At 40.8% G+C, this 12,286-nt stretch overlaps 1 protein-coding gene across 2 annotated transcripts in view; it reads left to right on the forward strand.

Annotated features, from left to right (window-relative positions):
• Window positions 1–12,286, forward strand: part of DISC1 (DISC1 scaffold protein) — a 368,084-nt gene that overhangs the window by 286,824 nt on the left and 68,974 nt on the right. For both annotated transcript variants that reach the window (XM_017526539.2, XM_017526540.2), the window contains exon 10: window positions 1,650–1,710. In XM_017526539.2, the coding sequence (XP_017382028.1) occupies window positions 1,650–1,710 (61 nt within the window). The remainder of the gene's footprint in view (window positions 1–1,649; window positions 1,711–12,286) is intronic.

A 12,286-nucleotide genomic window follows, 5' to 3' on the forward strand; every position in this document is an offset into this window, starting at 1 on the left:
GAACATTCAGCCCTGGCCATACTTGTTGGAGAAAACAGATGTGCTCCTGCCCTGGGGCCTTCAGAACGCCTGCTCCCTCCACCTGCTCTGCTCCCCCAGGATGCCTGCCGACTCCCTCTTCCCTCCCTCTGCAAACTTTTATGCAATGCCATTTCCCCAGCGATGCCTTCCCTGACCACTCTACAGCCGTGTTTCGCTTGCTTTCTTTTTTTCCCCTTAAATCCTTATTCTCATTGCCACTGTCTAGTGTTCTATGGAATTTTAATGTTTATTCTTTAGCATCCCTTGCTGCCAGAATGGAAGAACTACAGAAGCAGGAATCTTTACCTCTTCTGTGCAGAGTTATCCCACATGCCTAGAACAGTGTGTGGCACATAAATATGTATGGGATGTGAAACAGAGAGGGCGTTTCTGGTTGGGACATTCTGAACTTGCAATACTTGCTCCAGCTAATACAACTAAGTTTGTATGTTAGACCAGCATAAGTCAATAAGAAAAGACACCAACTTACACAGTTGTTTTCATTGTGTAAATTTCTTTTTTTACCTTTTATGGACTCATGAGCCAGAATGTTTGTTTTAATTTCCATCTAAATATTTGGTTTCTTTATGAGGAACGTCAGGGTACTTGTTCCAGTTCCACTTTCCCTCACCTGACACATACACATTGACTGAAGAAGTCCAAGAATCCCCAGACACTCCAGCAGCATGAATCTGGGCAGCCTGGCTTCTGCATTTGCATATTCTCCAACCTTGGCATGCATGAGCCCTTCAGCATAAATAACCCTTCAGAATAAAGGTTGGAATAAAAACAATGATAAAACCTGCAATAACAATAATACTAACAATGACAGCACCATTGATAATTCCAGCCACCATTTTCTAGAAACCCCTTAGCTTCAGGTGTTCTTCCAGGCACTTGGTGTGCATGTCTGTTAGTTATCACCTTGACAGGAAGGCACCTTCATTCCTCGGATGAGCAAAAGGGGAGTATCAGAATTTGTTTAAAGTATATCAAATCTCTTTTATCCATAAAGTGCCTGTTTGATCTGTTGAACCGTAGCAATTGTTCATTCCTTCAACATTTGGTGGTTACGAAGCGCTGAGTTTATCTCAAAGAGTAGCTGATCTCATCACTCATTGGAAGTTAAGTAATTGATTTCTAGTTACTGGCAGAATCCCATGTTTATGTTTGTTTCTCAATGAAAGGGTCCACAATCCTCCTCTACCCCTGGTGAGGTTCTTCTGGTTCATCTGTAGGATGGGAATCATTACACTCTTAGGTTTCCTCTCCCTGTATTTGACAACCGAGCCCATGGCCACCAGTTGGGAAAGGTAGGAGACACAGAGCACACCTAGTCCATTGAGAGACTATCAGTGAGCTGCCTTTGAAAGACTATGGCAAGGGTGGCTCAGCGCTGTTGCCCCAGCCTCTGACTTTCTCCAGCAGAGGCACTCGGACCCTCCAAGACCTCCCCAACTCATGACTTCATTCAGCCACTCCAATGGATTTGAGGGTTTTCCAAACACAGGATGTTATGATTACTAGTGGCTTGACCTCAGTCCTTTGGCTTTGAGCTTTTAGTTGAATGGTTTTTATTTAATTTTGACAGCAGTTGCATTCACTTTGGATTTCCCTTTTTTCCGCAGAAACAAGTGTGAAGGAAAACACTGTGAAGTACATGGAAACACTTGAGGATAAGCTGTGCAGGTAAGGTTAATAATTTCTGTATTTCAGACTCCACAGCACATCTGGAGTCTTTATTATAACTGAATTTAGTTGAATCAATGAAAAAGGCTGGCAAATTTCTTTAATAAATTAACAAAGAAAGAGACAAAAAAGTTCTTTGAACCACGTAAGTGAAAGATTCGGTGCCAGCCCTTACCTTCTCTTTTAAAAAGTAAATAGATTCAGATGTTTAAAAGTGTCTTAAAGAGATCATAGGATAGTTTTCATATTCCATAAGAAGGAGAAGAATCTGACCAGGTGCGGTGGCTTGTGCCTATAATCCCAGCACTTTGGGATCCCGAAGTGGGCGGATCATGAGGTCAAGAGATTGAGACCATCTTGGCCAACATGGTGAAACTCTCGTCTCTACTAAAAATACAAAAATTAGCTGGGCGTGGTGGCACGCATCTGTAGTCCCAGCTACTCAGGAGGCTGAGGCGGGAGAATCACCTGAACCCAGGAGGCTAAGGTTGCAGTGAGCTGAGATCATGCCACTGCACTCCAGCCTGGTGACAGAGCGAGACTCTATCTTAAAAAAAAAAAAAAAAAAAGAAAGAGACAAGACTCTTTTTAACCATAATAAATTCAGAATTCCTTCTTTAGACTGTTTTCCCCCTTTTTAAAGTTTAGTATTTTAAGGGGGTCTTAAGGATTTTAAAGCAGTTTTTACTTGGTTTGGAATAATACAGAAATGCACTTCTTAGGTTCTGTTTTGAATCCTGAATCAAAACCAGCATGAAAATTTCTGGTTGCTTTTTTTTAAACCCAATTAGGAATTCATCTTTGAGAAATGTCAGGGATGCTGCAGCGTGACAAGTTTCTGGCTTTTATGGATGTGTACTTAGGAAAATAAATCCCAGTCATCAGAATCTGTTTCTAATTAAGGCAACAAGTACTAGAGTTGAAATGACTCCCTGGAAGTCATTTAGTTTTATGGAGACCATTTTGCTACTATTTTGGAATTTGTTAAGTAACTCTTTAGATAGGCTATGCCTTAAACCTTTGTCTGCTAAGACACTGCCATGAGCTAAAATGCTGCTTTTCCCTTAAGAGATGTTGAGAGGGCCTACTCTTCAAGGTAAGCAAGGCACTATAGGATTTATTCTCATCCTTGGAAAGCAGTCCTTTAACCCTCTGATTGATCTTTCCCTGGTTCCCATCCTCCTAGATTTGGGGAGAATCTGTGACACAGGTTTGGTTAGCAGAGGTGAGCGGAATGAGATCTTGCACCTGGGTCAGGTGCTCTGCTCTGAGTCTGGCCTTCCTCCTCTCCCATGTGTTCAGAGCAGATTTCTGGCACGTCCTTCTTGATCTCATCTGCAGCTGCAATTGTTTTAGCCATCAGCACAGCACACACCATAAGTTACGTTAGGTTATTGGGTAGCAAGTTGTAGCCATAAGCGCATGGGTATTGGTAAAGGGAAACCCATTTAAATTGCAGCTCTCTCACATATAAACTGCCTAACCTCAGGTAAGCCCTCACCTTCAGGTTTTGTTTTGTTTTGTTTTAGCTATATAACAGGAGGAAGGGTACCTACCTCCCCAGCTGGTGTGTGAATTTAAATACCATATGTAAAGCACTCAGGTAGTTGGCAGTAGTATTTAATCGGTTCTAATGATAAAACAGTTTGTTTTTTTTCCACTCAGAAGTATTCAATCGGTTCTAATGATAAAAAGAAGGTAAGGTAAGTTTCCTTTACCTTCTTTTTATCATTAGAACTGATTGAATACTTCTCAGTGGAAAAACACAAACTTCTCCTCCTCTGTTCTCACACAGTGCAGTAATCAACACAGAAGGCATCTGTGATGAAATATGTGAGGGTTTCTCCCCAACAAAAAGTGAGCAATCAATTCTGCCACAGACAACAGCTGGGTGTCCTCTAACTCAATTCCAACACCGTCTATCTGGAAACAGCATCAGATGCCGCAGGTTGGGGTCTCAGACCCGCAAGACTGCCCCACTTACAATGCCAACCCAGGTTGTTTTGCCTGTGCTTCTGACTAACCAACTAGAAATTGGGATTCCCATGCCCCTTCTCCTTGGGTTCAATGAATTTGTTACAGTGGTTCCTGAAATTCAGAGAAACACTTACATTTATTGATTTATTGTAAAGGAGATTGCATAGGATACAGATGAAGAGATGCATAGGGGGTGAGGTATGGGGAAGGGGCACTGAGCTTCCATTGCCTTCCTTTGGCGCTCCATCCTGAAGGAGCCTCCACATGTTCAGCTATCTGGAAGCTTTCTGTACCCCGTCCTCTTGGGCCTTCTGTGGAGACATCACTGGATAGGATGATCAAAGCATGGACATCCATGTAGCCATGTGATTGGACAGAAAGGGTATGATCTACCACAAATAGACCTAGTGGGAAAACCCAATAAGTCCTGTTTGTTAAGGTTCCCCAGCTTCTCTGTGCAGCATTTCTTCCTTCAGGGATGGGGTAGGACCCCTTCTGAAATGGAGGTCTATGACCTATAGTCAGACAAGGTAGGTCAGAGAATTTCTTTCCTTCCTTGTTTTTTATAAGTTCAACTTTTATTTTAGATTCAGGGGTACATGTATAGGTTTGTTATATGGATGTGTCACGTGATGCTGAGGTTTGGGGTATGATTGATCCTGTCACTTAAGAAGTGACACAGTAACCTGAAGTTAGTTCCAACCTTGCTTCCTTTCCTCCTCTACTAGTCTCCAGTGTTTATTGTTCCCATCTTGATATCCATGAGTACCCAGTGTTTAGCTTCCACTTACAAGTGAGAACATGCAGTATTTGTTTTTTGTTCCTGCATAATGGCCTGCAGCTGCATCCATGTTCTGCAAAGGACATGATTTCATTCTTTTTATGAGTGCATAGTACTCCATGGATGTACATACCATGTTTTCTTTATCCAGTTCCCCATTGATGGGCATCCAGGTTGATTCCATGTCTTTGCTATTGTGAATAGCGCTGTGATGAACATATGAGTGCGTTCCTCTTCTTGGCTGGATGGCTTATTCTCTTTTGGATATATACCCAGTAATGGGATTGCTGGGTTGAATGGTAGTTCTGTTTAAATTTCTTTGCAAAATCTATGCACTGCTTCTACAGTGGCTGAACTAATGTACAGTACCACTGTCAATGTGTAAGTGTGCTCTTTTCTTCACAGCCTCTCCAGCATCTGTTGGTTTTTGGCTTTTTAATAGTTATTCTGTCTAATGTGAGATGGCATCTCACTGTGGTTTTGGTTTATACTTCTCTGATGATTAGTGATGTTAAACATTTTTTGTATGTTGGTTGGACGCCTGTATGTCTTTTTTTGAGACATATCTTTTGCCCACTTTTTAATAGAATTTTTTGTTTTTTCTTTGTCAAATTGTTTAAGTTCCTTATACATTCTGGATATTAGACCTTTGTTAGATGCATAGTTTGGGAATATTTCCTCCCATTCTGTAGGTTGTCTGTTTACTCTTGATAGTTTCTTTTTCTGTGCAGAAGCTCTTTAATTAGGTTCTGCTTGTGAACTTTTGTTTTTGTTGCAATTGCTTTTGAGGACTTGGGCATAAATTCTTTCCAAAGGCCAGATGCAACTAAAAAAGACGCTGAATATCCAAAGCAATCCTGAACAGAAAGAACAAAGCTGGAGGCATCACATTACCCAACTTCAAACTATACTATAAAGCTACAGTAACAAAAACAGCAGGGTCCCAGTACAAAAGCTGAGAATTTCTTTATGGCCAGCTCCAAGACAGAAAGGCAGGGGGAAATTAGGGTATATTTTTAGTTTTTATGACCTGCCTAGGGGAGAAATAACAGTGGGTATGGGTGTTATGAGCCAGGAATTGTGGATGAAAAGCTATATACATAATCACAACAGTCATGCCCAGAACTCATCCTCTCTCCCTCCATGGCAGCTCCTCCTCCTGTTCATCCAGCCTAATACATGGTCACCACCCACCTGGCTGCCTGGGTGGGCAGAAACCATGGGCTTATGCTGGCTCCCCCGCCTCCTCTCTCACTCAGGTCCTGAGTCTTGTCAGTCTTGCCTCTTTAGCATCTCACAAGCCTGCCTACCTTTATCACACTGACAGTGTGGGCCCCTCTTCTGATCATTATAGCAACTTTTCCTGCTTTGCTGTTCCATTGTTTCCCTCTTACCACTCTCTCCAGGTGGTTTTGAATAAGCATCTTAAAATACCAATCTGGTCATTGCACAAAGCTGCCTGATGTTCTAAGGATAAAGCCTAAATGTTTATATGCTTTCCGGTGTATACACACAGTGTTCTTCCATGTGGCCTCTGTGTGTACTTGAGTATCACCCATCACCACCCCATCATCACCCTATTGCAGCTGATACTTGTTCCTTTATGCCTCCCAATGCCATTGCATTTTTTTTTTACTGGAAAGAAACTAATTTAAAAGCGCTCATGGTTAAGGGATATCACCCTGATAAATATTAGATTGAACCATTCCACTATTTTTACCTAGAAAAATGACAATTTCATATAGTTAACCCATGCTTAGGGATTTGAAGTCATCTTCAGGAGGGTCAGATGCAGTGAACTGAGGCTGGGTGGTCTCCTTGTCTGTGACACTCAGGCATAGCTTGCTCCCCCGACTCCTCTGCATATGCCCTGGTGGGCTTCTCCCAATCCACCCCTCACCTCACCAGGCCTTCCTATTCAGCCTTTGAGGTTTAGATTTCTCCTCTAGGAAATCTTCCCTGACTCAGGGAAGTGCTTGCATTGATTTATTCTCACTTTCCACTTGCTCCTTGAAAGATATTGTAAGATTCAATCTGCCTTGTTCAGGACTGTCTGCTCAGTGATTTGCCAGTGCTGGATGGTACAGGGGTTCCCAATAAACATATATTGAACGAATGATTGAATAAATATATGAATTAATGCAAATAATTTATAAACATCATAGGCTTATCTTCCATTATCTCTAGCCTCTTTCTCTGCCTCTCCAGCCATGCTGATGTTGCAAGCCACCTTGTCCCTGGCCTCTTCACTCACATACCTTAGCTACCTAGGATCCTGCTACAGTCTCAAATGACCGTGATGGATGCTGCCCCTCCTGTAGCCTGCTTCTGGAGGGCTCTTTTCATGCTGTTTCAAGCTGTTAGGAGGCCTGGCCCAGATTTGTGTGAACTAGTATGGTGGAAACAACGGAACGGGGAGGAGAAAAAGCGCCCAGGAGTCTGGAGCCCCTCTGGCCGTAGGCAGTTCTATTCCCATTCAGGAGGCTAGAGTGGATGCTGTAAAAGCCTGGTGACTGTCAGAACCTCTTGTGACAGAGCCCAATAGTTATGATTGTTCTCAGACACTCTGTGGGTTCCACTGATGATCTGTCACCTTCACAGTTCCTTTCCAAGAGGATCAACATTTTAAAATAGGAAGACAGTTTTAATACCTGACACAGTGGTGCGTCATAGTGACTGCTTGATTAACATCTCAAGTTATCCACTAAAGCAGACGCAAATCTTTACCTGTTCCCATTGTTTAGCATCTCTTGGTCTTACAGGATTTTAGGGAGGAAGCAGCTGAGAACAGAATGGATTGCTCCTTTTCCATTAGAATGCTCAAGAGCATATACTTAAAGATCAGAGCTAAGAGGCTTACATCTGGCTAGTCACCATTTTTGGGGACAAATTCAAATGATAACACTATCTTTGTTACTCTCTCAATGTATACAGAGACCTGAAGACCCAGATATTGAGGCAAACTCAGGTAGTCTCAACATCCACTCTCTATCAAGAATGTCAAGTGAATTAGAAAGTCAGGAAGTATCTAATGCTGTCAGTGGTTCAAAAGCACATATTGCATAACACAAAGCAAAAAGTGGGCAAATATTACATGTGGACTTTCAATGTATATTTAAACAAGGATTTGCCTTGTAATCATCTGAGTTATAAGTTAGATGCATGTATTCCTGTTCCTCCTTCTACAAAGAAGAGATTCCATTTGTGGATTTCTTTTTCTATTTCTACCCGTTTTAGCTATCCCCTTTTCTCCTTATCTGTAGCCAAATATCGCAGAGGGTGGCTGCAGTCAGCTACCTGGTCATTCCATAGATGCTTTCCTCTCCATTCCCATTACACTACCTGCAACTTGGCCCATTCAATAATCTCCTAACAGCCTCGCTTCCCTCCTGGCTCACAACAGCTTAGCCTGCTCTTCTCCCACAGCCAGAATGACTTTATTACCATCCTGATGGGCTCCCTTTGCATCCGGCATACATTCCACAGTCCTTTTTATGCCCTCCTCCTCTCTACTTTGGCTCTTCATGAGGTGGCTCCAGCCTACTGGTCCAACCTCATTTCTGTAATCCTACCCTGCACCAGGTGACTGATGCTCCATTCTAGCCCAGCTCCCCCACATCAGCTGCACTCCACAGCAGCACCTTTGCAGAGCCCTCCCTGATCTAGCCCCTGTGCTCACACTCACCCTTACAACTCAGCACAATTGTCCTTCTCTATAAAGGCTTTCCTGCCTCCTCCTATTTCCTGCGTAGTTGTAGCCACTTACATGAATCGGTTACATTGACTCAGTTCTATTAGACTGTGAGGTCCTTGTAGATGGCACCTTACTTTCCTTGTATTTTAAGTGGTAGTCTAAGGTTTCCATGCATTACTTTCCTTGTATTCTAAGTGGCTGTCATGCTGTTTGGCATGTAGTCAACAGACAAATCGTATTTAATGCAAGAATGAATGGATAAATCTCAATTTTATCTTATTCCTCCTTGAAAATTTGTTTGCAAATTGAATATCTTGAAATGTTATTCTCCACTATTACATTTAAAAAGTCAAGGCAACCTGAGAAGATACAGTGCCCAAATTCATTTGTCCTGGCATCAAATCTTAGTGGTATATAATAGAATAGGAAAAATTACTCCTAAGAACTTGACCCACTTATTCTCATTCCTTCAGGTTTATTGTTTCCAGAGGTTAATAGTTAAGTGTAATATTTTATCCTAATTGTTTTCTCTTATGGCCAAACCTTGCTTTGATTTTTATTTTCTCAATTATTACGATTCTCTGTTATCTTTTTTAATGAGTCAAATGAAATATTCAGAAGTCTTTACTTTGTAGATGGGTTCCTGTTTAAATGGATCTTATATCTCTAACCATTCTACAGGAAAAATTTATTATTGCCTGATGGGAAACTCATATCTCTGGCCCAAGTGGGCCAAGCCTTCCCACTGAGGGTGGGTGTAGTGGTTCCATTTAACTGATGGAATCTCTTGTGTGCATGACTAATGTGAACACTTCTCTTCTTTCTAGAATCTCTTCATTCTAAGTCTATTTTTTTTCTGAAGTTGAACATACAACCTTTGCCACAAACTCTCTATGTAGTTAGTGGATTATAGATGATTTTTGCCCCCTTGTACTCTGCTGTGTTCCTCAAGTATTTGAGTGTGCATCACATGTTCATCATCAGAAAAGACAAAAGAAAAACCTTTAAAATCTGTTTTGAACATAGAAGAAAGTAGTTGGATACCTCCTTGGAGGCCCTTCTTAGCTTTAGAAGGAACTATGAAGAACTCAATGATGTTATCTGAAATTCACATTGAAATTTAGAGGCTGATTGATGTATTTTTCTAAAGATGAGTCCAGTTCTCTTTTTAAAAACCAATGTTTACTTTTTAATTATTAAAATTTAAATAGGACATCCTGATGTGGAATGATAGCCAAGTGAACTCACCCTGCTAATGAATGTCCAGAGGCAGCCCACAGGGTGAGCAGCACCTCAAAGACCGAGGTCTGTTCCCTCACCCAAGCCTCCCAGAACTCGTGTGTCATGGTCGAAAAAGAGTATCAACTGCCAACTGCCCTCAATCTAATGAAGATGGGAATTAGCCAAAGATGGAATACTTAGAGCAATTGTTTCCAAAACAGGTGCAAACAAAACAGTTTATTGGGGTGTGGGAAGAACATATTAGAGTTTCTGTTTTATGCTTCCATTTCATCCATTTATATTTTATCTTTAAAAATGTTTTATATACATATATTAATACATGTATACCATTTATGAAACAAATATTGGAGTTTCATAATTTTCTTACTGATGAGTGCACACAGCTTAAATTATAGAGTGTTGAAAAAATATTCATTTACTTATGTTCTAATATTAAACCAGGTATTAAATTCAGCATATGACCACTTGGTCTGCCAGCCTTCTTTGTTTTCCCATCCACAAAGGGAAGAAAGAAAGAATGAATTATGTGACAGAAAAGTCAGCACTAAGGAGGTGCAAGAGGCAAAGACTTAGAAATCGAAAGGTCAGGATAACAAAAGGCAGAGGAGAGAGAACTTAAAATGTGTTTGTTCTTGGTGGCTTCAGGCAAGAATTTATGAGACTTATTCAATTGTGTGGCCCTTCCAAGCATAACAGCTGAAAGCAGAAGGGTCTGCTTAACCCAGGTGTCCTACCCCAAATTTGACAGAAAGATGTTCATTTTCCTCATAGGTGTGGAAGCTGCTCATCCACTTTGTAACAGGAGCTTAACCATGAATGGAATTCTTTGAGATCCCACCTATAGTATACATTCTAAATTATGGAAGGTAATTTTGAGGTTCCTGTGCAAACAATCTGTTTTCAACCCATGTTGAATTTATTTCCAATGCTGTTGAGAAAATGAATGTAAGGAATGGTAGTCGGTGAATTTGCTGCTCCTCTCCCTCTCCCTCTGTTTGCTTTTTGTACCTTTTTATTTGATTGTTTTGTCACTGACAGGAAGATGCCTTCCACCTCTCCTGCTCAACAGGCACAAGTCAAACACTTCACCCTTCTTCCCAGACCTTATGTCTTCATGGAAAACTTGCTGCCTTTCCCATAGCTTCTTAACGGCCTTGACACCTTTGTTTTTCTCTGTGCAGCCTCAGAAAATCAAAGAGGGGTTCTCAGCTTCTTTCTTCCCCCTCCTGTGACCTCCTTCATTCCCAGCTAGGGACTGCTCCTTGCATCAGTTCTGTCTTTTTTTTATGAGTAGGAGAGTTTTGGTTGCAGAGACTGGACTGGGAGCATTGCTCCTTTTTCATTGCTACCTGTTAAGTGGTCTCTTGAACGGAATTGAAGCCTGTGTGTCCTGCAAGATTCTGTTGAAGTAGATGTGGCCTTCGGTGATTTCTCCCTCTTCTGACTCCCGTCTTGTCTACTGTCTACCTCTCACTTGTGCTTAGATTATGCTATCATGACATCTTCTTCCTTCTCACTTCCGCCTCCTGCTCAGGGCTCTGTGGTCATGCACAGTGAAGACTTGTGATTTCATCCATTGATGGAGACATTTGCCCATGGGCTCCCGTTTTCTGTCTGAAACCAGATACATTGATCTTATGCATCATATACGTAAAAGCCATTGTCTTATCTGTTTTCATTCATCTGTTGTAGCAGTTTATAAAGGAATGATTATTTGGTTCATGGTTCTGGAGGCTAGGAAGTCCAAGAGTATGGCTGTGGCATCTGGTAAGGGCCTTCTTGCTGTCTCATCCTATGGCAGAAGGATGAAAGGCACATGAACACACACGATAGAACAAGAGAGGGAGGGCCAGAATTCATCTTATCAGGAAGCCATTCCCTCCATAACCAACCCACTCTTGAGATAATAGCATTAGTCTGTTCATGTGGGCCCTTATGACCTGATCTCTTAAAAGTCCCACCTCTCAACACTGTTGCATTAGGAATTGAGTTTCCAGCACATGAAATTTTAGGGGATACATTTAAACCACAGTAGTCTTCATAAAAATATTCATTGTTGGGTTTATATTTTGAACTGTGAAGCTATTTGACTATATTGACTAATTTTACAAGAGAAACAATGATTTATATTACCTTATCAATTTTAAATGCAAACTGTAAGAAAATATAAAGCACTCAATTCTACAAATTTCAATGTAATCATGAATTTTATAATCAATGATTTTTGCATTTTTTACCTTATTTTATCTCATCAGAAAAATCTTAAGTATGCTTAAAATAATAATGCATAAACTAAACATACAGATAGAAAAAATACATAAAATATAACAAAAATGGCACGAATTAAAAAGAGTAAAATAAGGAAGGAAGACAAGGGCAGGAAAAACATTAGTAACATTTTGATGGAGATTAAACTCACCATCATAGTAGTTTACTATTCTAGATACTCAAGTATTGACTGATATGTATATAAAACTAAGTAACATTTTACAATGTAAAATGTAAATGATATAATTTATAATTAACTTTTCAGGTCTGCATTGGCCTATTGTCACTGTAATACTTTCCATTCCCTAAGAACCCATGTAATGAATTTTAACTCAGAAATAACTTTCCCAGAAAATGTTCACTTGTGACAGAATTTAGTTTCAGAGTGCTCAGATCAATTCAAAAAAATCTACGTGTAGTCCTTCAGAAAGAGAAAGCAGAGTTCCATCCTCTAGAATTCCAGCTCCCCTTGTTAGGAAAGTCTTTCCTTCAGGACAAGAAAAGAAGCCACCAACCCCGAATCCGAACTGAACTCTTCACATCTGGAGCACAACATGGGGGCAGAGGCCACTCTTGATATAAAAGGTCTCCTTCCGCTTGAGGCATTACTTTTT

This window comes from Cebus imitator, unplaced genomic scaffold, assembly GCF_001604975.1.
Source record: "Cebus imitator isolate Cc_AM_T3 unplaced genomic scaffold, Cebus_imitator-1.0 Scaffold42, whole genome shotgun sequence".
NCBI classification, from domain to species: Eukaryota; Metazoa; Chordata; class Mammalia; order Primates; family Cebidae; genus Cebus; species Cebus imitator.